The following is a 6,872-nucleotide window of genomic DNA, read 5'->3' as shown; positions in this document are numbered from 1 at the left end:
CAACGAGAGGAAGACAGCCAGGCTGGGAAGGGAAGCGCTGCTGTGTTGCAAGTTAGTGCTCACTGAAGTCAGCAGTTTGGCTGCTCACGTGGCCGGGCTGTATAAAGCCAGGCTGCCCAGCTCACAGCTCCACTGTTCGGGGAGCAGAAGGCAACGAGCAGGAGCAGCCGCAGGGAAGTGGAGGAGTGAAACAACGTGGGGAAAGATGGAAACTTCCCAGACACACAGCTCCGAAAGGTAAGAGCAGGACGGGAAGGAGAGGGAAACGTTTTGCCGGCAGTGCTTCTCCCCTTGCTTTCAGACGTGCTGTTCCTCTTCCTGCTCTGCAGGGAACAACATGATGCTGCTTGCACGTCTGAATGGAGTCTGTCAGTCTTCCTCGCTCAGGACAGCATTTGGAAAGCTGGTGCTCCCCAGTTCCCATCCACAGCTCTCGGGAATGCTGTGCTGCTTTTTCTGCCATCCCAGGCTCCCCCTTTTTTTTTCCCTAGAGAGCTAAGTCGCATTTTACCAGAGGAGAGAGACAGCACTAATACCTGTTATGCTGTTCTTCCCAAGCATGTCCAAGGACCTGTCAGAACTGCTGAAAGAAGCTACCAAGGAGGTGCACGAGCAGGCAGAGAACACACCGTTCATGAAGAATTTCCAGAGGGGACAGGTGTCACTCCAGGAGTTTAAGGTACTTCATAGCAGCATTGCTTGGGGATGGGATTTCCTCACCAGTTTCGAGCAGGCAGGCTGTGTGGAGTCTAAAGATGGGGATAGTACAGGTAAAGAGGATGGGGCAGTACAGCTGTCTGGTATCAGCATCTCCTGTGCAAAACATGCTTTTCAGCATATTCCAGCACCCTGAGATTTTACTGGCTCCTCTTGCAGAAGGCAGGCAGGACTGTGCATATCAGGACAGGCAGCCAAGCTGAAACAGGAGGAAGAAGACAAAGGTTAATGGGATTAATGCAACTGCTTTTCTTTTGCTTCATAAATCCCTGCATGTTAATTATTGCCAGATAGTTAAGGGAGGTATAACTATGTGCAGATACTCGCACAGCTGAAATGTCAAAAAGAGGAAGAATACTATGTTTACAACACTCTAAGCAGATACAGCTAGAAATAATGATGAAATGGTGAGAAAGTGAGAATGTGGAATCATCTGTGGCACTGAACTTTGCATTGTCACTTGAGTTATACCAGAACTGAGATTGTGAACAATAACTCAAAAGCAGGCTGAGTTTGAGAAATCCATGTCTGCTGCTAACAGGCAGGAGCCTGTTGCTTCTTTCAAGATAAAAGAGAAACATTTCCACGTATTAGCCTAACCTGGCTAGATATGATCCCTGGGATCTGAGCCATGTAACAAAGCCATGAGCAAAAACAAAGCAAACACCTGGGCTGAAAATTCCTGAGAGGCTATAGGATGTGACGCATGGGCTTGCAAGTAACAGCTAGTGATCCAACCTGTGGCTTAATTACTTTGTTATTGAATTGTTCCTTGGCAAACAAATCCACAAGTGTAGGAAAAAGACAATTTATTTCTGACAGGTGACATTCAGAATACCTAGTCAAGCACAAATTTAATCTCAGATGCTGACTCCCTGCTGATAGAAACGTGGCACTGGTTAGGCAGTGAACTTTGAGACAGGCTGGCAATAGTGTAAGAAGTCAGGCCTTCAGGAGTACACCTTGGTTTCTTAGAAGATCTTTACGTACTGTTGGTGGGTGAGATGTGACATGGGTTTTAAAAATTAACAACAATTTTCCAAAGCCTCTTTTTCCATTAAGCCACTGCCTGCCTCTGGAAACAACCAGTCTGGCTCTATTTTCTTACTTTGTTAGGCAATATTCCCATATCTTGTTTCTTTTCCAGTAAGCTGGGTTAACAGGTTATTGTTTAAAAATCTCTATTTTTATTTACTCTCTTGGCAAACCTATATATCTGCCCTGCTTTGTGACTCTCCAGATGGTGAGTATTTGTTTCCACAACTAAGTCACTGCCTGTGTGCTTATCAAAGTCCTCTTTGCTGGCACAGTGGGGAAAAGTTGAAATGGCAACTCTTTCAGTGCAGAATTGAGTGCTTTTTGAAGAGAGTAAACTGCTTTCTCTCCTGTGAGCAGCGTAATCCCCCCTACCCAAACCTGACTCACCTGTGCTGCAATACCTTCATCTTTTACCCTTTGCTGCTGATAAGGGATCCCAATGTAAGGAAGGGATGGTGTAGCTCTAAGAGCCTCTGAAAACAGAATGCCTGGGGAAGGAAAGAACACAGCTAGATTGTCTTAGACCACGTGGAAAAGCTGGCAGATAGAATAAAGTATCACATAAGCTGGGAAAAACAACAATAACAATGGTTTCAAAACAGAGGAGAGAACACAGCCTCGCAGCACTCCTTCACAAAGACATCTTTCAGAGGCAGGCTGTGCTCCCAGCTCCCTTTTATCGTGTTCCCCTGGGGCAACCAAGGAAGCTACCCCACCTGTATGCCTGAATGAGCAGAGTGGTGGTGCCTCAGTTCCCAGGATGCTGGGATGCCAACAAGTTGAATATGTTGTACAAATAAACAGGGTGTTGTGTCATCGTCTCACAGGGCCCCACAAAGGGAAGCCACATTTTGAAGCATTCAAATTTGAACAATGGTCCAGAAAATACACCTTTGGGAATATCCTCTCTATTGACTGAGGGAATAAGAATAGACAAGGAATGATTTAACAGGGCTCCAGTTTACATTGCAGCAAGACCTTTAACTTGAAGGTGAAGGCAGTGACTTTAAGAGCAAGTAAGACCAATATCTGCTGGGAAGGGCTTACCTGATTGCTGCTTCCATTAGAAGGGGAAGAGCTAAACAGTGTCCCCCTGCACCTTGTAACTGTTTTCCACATGGAATATCTGCAACATCACAGATGTGCAGGATTCACATTGGGTGTGTCCAGGAGTACCATTTTTTGTTAGTAGGATTTGTCCCCCAAAGACAGATGCACCTGTAGCTCATCCTTTTTCTTCTCTTTCAGCTGGTGACAGCATCCTTGTACTTCATCTACTCTGCTCTGGAGGAAGAGATTGAACGTAACAAGAACAATCCAGTTTATGCCCCTGTGTATTTCCCAACGGAGCTCCACCGGAAAGCTGCCCTGGAGAAAGACTTGGAGTACTTCTATGGCAGCAACTGGAGGGAAGAGATCCCATGTCCTGAGGCTACTCGGAAATACGCTGAGAGGCTCCACTATGTAGGCAAGAACCAGCCAGAGCTCCTGGTGGCCCATGCCTACACTCGGTATTTGGGAGACCTGTCTGGGGGGCAGGTGCTGAAGAAAATTGCCCAAAAGGCCCTCCAGCTGCCCAGCACTGGAGAAGGGCTGAATTTTTTCTCCTTTGATGGAGTCTCCAATGCCACCAAGTTCAAGCAGCTCTATCGCTCCCGCATGAATGCTATCGAGATGGATCCTGCCACTAAGTGGCCCATGCCTACACTCGGTATTTGGGAGACCTGTCTGGGGGGCAGGTGCTGAAGAAAATTGCCCAAAAGGCCCTCCAGCTGCCCAGCACTGGAGAAGGGCTGAATTTTTTCTCCTTTGATGGAGTCTCCAATGCCACCAAGTTCAAGCAGCTCTATCGCTCCCGCATGAATGCTATCGAGATGGATCCTGCCACTAAGAAAAGAGTCCTGGGCCAAGAGGGTTGCTAAACATACAGGTGAGTAACAACCATCCAGCTCTGCCAGCCCACACCCTCTCTCAAACATGAAAATAGCTACAGGGAAAATGCAAAGCTAGTATTTCAGCTGGGGAGCTTATGAGAATCTGTAAAGTAGGGCGAGCTAGGCAGAGGTGGATGGCTACGTCTGTCCAGCCTGGAAGCCAAGGAAAAGGATGGTCTCTGAAAAGCTCTTCTCTCTCCATTAGTGTCCGAATCCCATCTCTTCCATGTGTCACTATTCAGACAGGAATGAGGGCTGATACTGGGAGTGGGGATCACCACCTATCTGTCCTACTTCTGTAGTAAAGCTCCACAGGTCCTAAGTGGTCACTGACTAGGTACACAGGTACCTTGCTTTCCTTCCCATCAGAAGATGGGCATTAGGCTTCTCCTAAGCTAGAAGCTTCAGGGAGAACCTGTAAAGTGAACAAGGAGTTTGAAAGACATGCTCTTGACCTCACAGGCAGCTTATGTTCTATGCAAAATGTGCCAGGAGACCCGGACTGAAGGCTTGTGTCTTCCTCCAGTTTCCTAAAGTGCCTGGGGAATGGGCAAGGGGTGCACTGAAAGAAGAGGAGGCCACATAATGAGACAGTGTTCCTTCTTCTCAGGTGTTTGAGGCACTGCAGGAGCTGGTGTCTAAGGGCCAGGAGAATGGTCACCCTGTGCAGCCGAAGGCAGAGCTTCTTCGCACAAGGAATGTTAATAAATCACACGAGCACGGTAAGACACTTCTAAGGGCAGGTGCTTAATTTTGTTCCCTCATTTCCTTCTCCTCTCTTCCTCTGATCTTGTTTGTAAAAGTCACTGAGAAACAAGCATGAGGTTCTTGCCCCATCTCCTCTCCAGCCATCAGCAAGGAGGGGCACTGGTGTGTGCAAAGCTTCTCCTAGACATGACAGAGAAAGGATGACACATGTGGGCTCTCCAGAAAGTGTCAGTGAGGGAGCTTTACAAAAAGAGACTGTCCTCTCCTCCTCTTAGACTTTAACAAATGTAAGGTTCATTCAGCACAGGGAAAACTGACCTTGAGTTCACAAAAGAGAAGGCATCAATTTTGGGCCCAGCATATCAGCTGTGGTGCTATTATGGTGACAAAAAGTTCTTCCAGACACAGTCCTATCCAGCAGCCTGCCCTTCTGGAATAAATCTCCCTTTGGTCATTTTTCTGCCTTCCAAAAAAGTATTTACTGAAAACACTCCAGAGAGTGTGCTGGGTTTATAGTGAGCATTGTTCTGGATGGTGGAATGTAATCAGCTTGTAAATTAGGCTTGTAACTGAGTGTGAGCTCAGATGTCTACAGAGGACAGAAGTTTACCTGAGGACATGAGATTCACATAAAAAACCTTATGAACTACCCATTCTGACACTAAAAGGGAGATTTTCTTTTCCAGTGCATACTGGGTTGAACCACAGTTTCTCATGGCAAAGAATGAAAAGCAAACCTCACCTTGTACATCTCTAGGTACTGCATCTTAAAGCAACTTCTTTGGGAAAGGCATTAGAAGTTCTCTGTGAAACTTTGCCATTCCTTTCCCAATACACTCACAAAAGTAGGATTTTCAGAAAGGTTTGGTGTTGGATGAGGAATCCCATCCTTAAGTTGGACTGAGAAAATTGTCTGGAGGGCTGAGGACTGTTAAGGTCATTAGATGCCTAATTAATTAAATCAATGAGAAGTAGAAGACAAAATACCTTTTAAAATTCTGGCTTAAGCATTTGGGTGTTTTCTGCATACATCAGGGGTTTGATGGAACTGAGCAGTGCTTTTATAAGCCTGTAAGGAGACAAGGGAAGGGGCTGGTACTCAAGTACAGGTAGAGGGGTTGTGAGCCCTTAGGATTCCCAGATCAAGTCTGCTGATTCCCTTCTTCACCTACCCCAGGAGAGAAGAACCTGTTGCCAGTATTTCTCCCAGCCCGCCTAGGCTCTGGACTTCCTACTTCTTCCCTTGACAACTCCAGCAGGGTCTGCTCTGGCACTGGGGAGAGCAAGCACAGCATAGGAGCAGCTTCTTGCCTCAACCTCTTCTCTCTTGCCTTCATTGTTTGGTTTTTTCTCCCTATTTGATCTAGGTCCAGCACCTGGGAAAGAAAGTGAGAGGACAAACCGGAGAAACACAGACATGAATCCCAGCACTTCCCTGGTGCGATGGATCCTGGCACTCAGCTTCCTAGCCATGACAGTTGCTGTGGGTTTATTTGCCATGTGAAAGAGCAGGACCTTCACCTTTTCTTCGTGCCTTCCTTCACCCTGAACTAATCCACCTTCCCCAGTCCTTGTGAGAGAAATTCCCCCTGACTGGGTGCTGTGATCTTGGCTCTACCACTAATATTAGGAGACTTTTCTCCCCAGAAATCAGGGCGCTGTAAGGGGGTTCAGGCAGTCTCCTCCATGCTTGGTGTAAGCTCTTCTCAGAGACTAACTTTATCACCAAAAACTAAGGGTAGAAAAGGCTAAACACAATGGCCAAGAATTGTCGTTGCTTCACAAAGTGCCTGCAAAAATCCTACAGGGTCAGAAACACAGCTTTGACATCTGTCTTTTGTCAGAAATACAAAGCTCCTCAGAGCTCTGTTTGCTCGGATTTTTTTATACTGCTAGGTAACACTGTGATCACTTTTTCTGTGGAGCCACATGGTTCCTGTGAGTTACAGACCATTTTATATGACACTAGTAGGTCTTTGTTAAATCTTTTTCCAATCATTTTGGCTTTTGAAAGCAGGAGATGGTTGTTGAAGATAGAGTGTCATTCTCGTCTGGTTATGTAATTTATACACATAATAAACTTCAATGTAAAGTCTTCAAGCCTGGTGTTTCCTATTATTAAAGCCTTACCCAGGGAGAAAGGTGTCTTTCTTCCTCATGGTTTTATGTCCTTTGAAGCTGCTGCCTCCACAGACATGACAACAGATGGAAGTGGGAGCTATCATCAGAGCCAGACTCTGCTCCCACTCAGTGCTAACAATAACCTGTTATAAGCTGGGACAGGTTTCTTCATCTCCTGAAGATCTCTCAGATCTGGTTTCTGGTTTCATCTCTCTATTTCTAGAAATGGCACAAACTTCTGTGAGTGTGCAAAGTATTTCTAAGGAGTGGAAGAGGTCCATAAGAGCGGGTTGTTATCTTATAACAAGTAAAAGGTGATGGGACCCTGAGGTGGCTGAAACCAGGACAGCTCTC

At 46.3% G+C, this 6,872-nt stretch overlaps 1 protein-coding gene across 1 annotated transcript; it reads left to right on the top strand.

Annotated features, from left to right (window-relative positions):
• Nucleotides 1-205: 205 nt before the first annotated feature.
• Nucleotides 206-6,538, top strand: HMOX1 (heme oxygenase (decycling) 1). Its single transcript, XM_009071566.1, is given in 6 exon segments — nt 206-237; nt 559-679; nt 3,004-3,294; nt 3,495-3,669; nt 4,262-4,411; nt 5,765-6,538. Coding segments are annotated over 6 exon segments (906 nt in total). The 3' UTR covers nt 5,902-6,538.
• The last annotated feature ends 334 nt before the right edge of the window (nt 6,539-6,872 follow it).

This window comes from Acanthisitta chloris, unplaced genomic scaffold (assembly GCF_000695815.1).
Source record: "Acanthisitta chloris isolate BGI_N310 unplaced genomic scaffold, ASM69581v1 scaffold40513, whole genome shotgun sequence".
Taxonomy (NCBI): domain Eukaryota; kingdom Metazoa; phylum Chordata; class Aves; order Passeriformes; family Acanthisittidae; genus Acanthisitta; species Acanthisitta chloris.
This window is presented reverse-complemented; position numbering and strand designations above follow the sequence as displayed.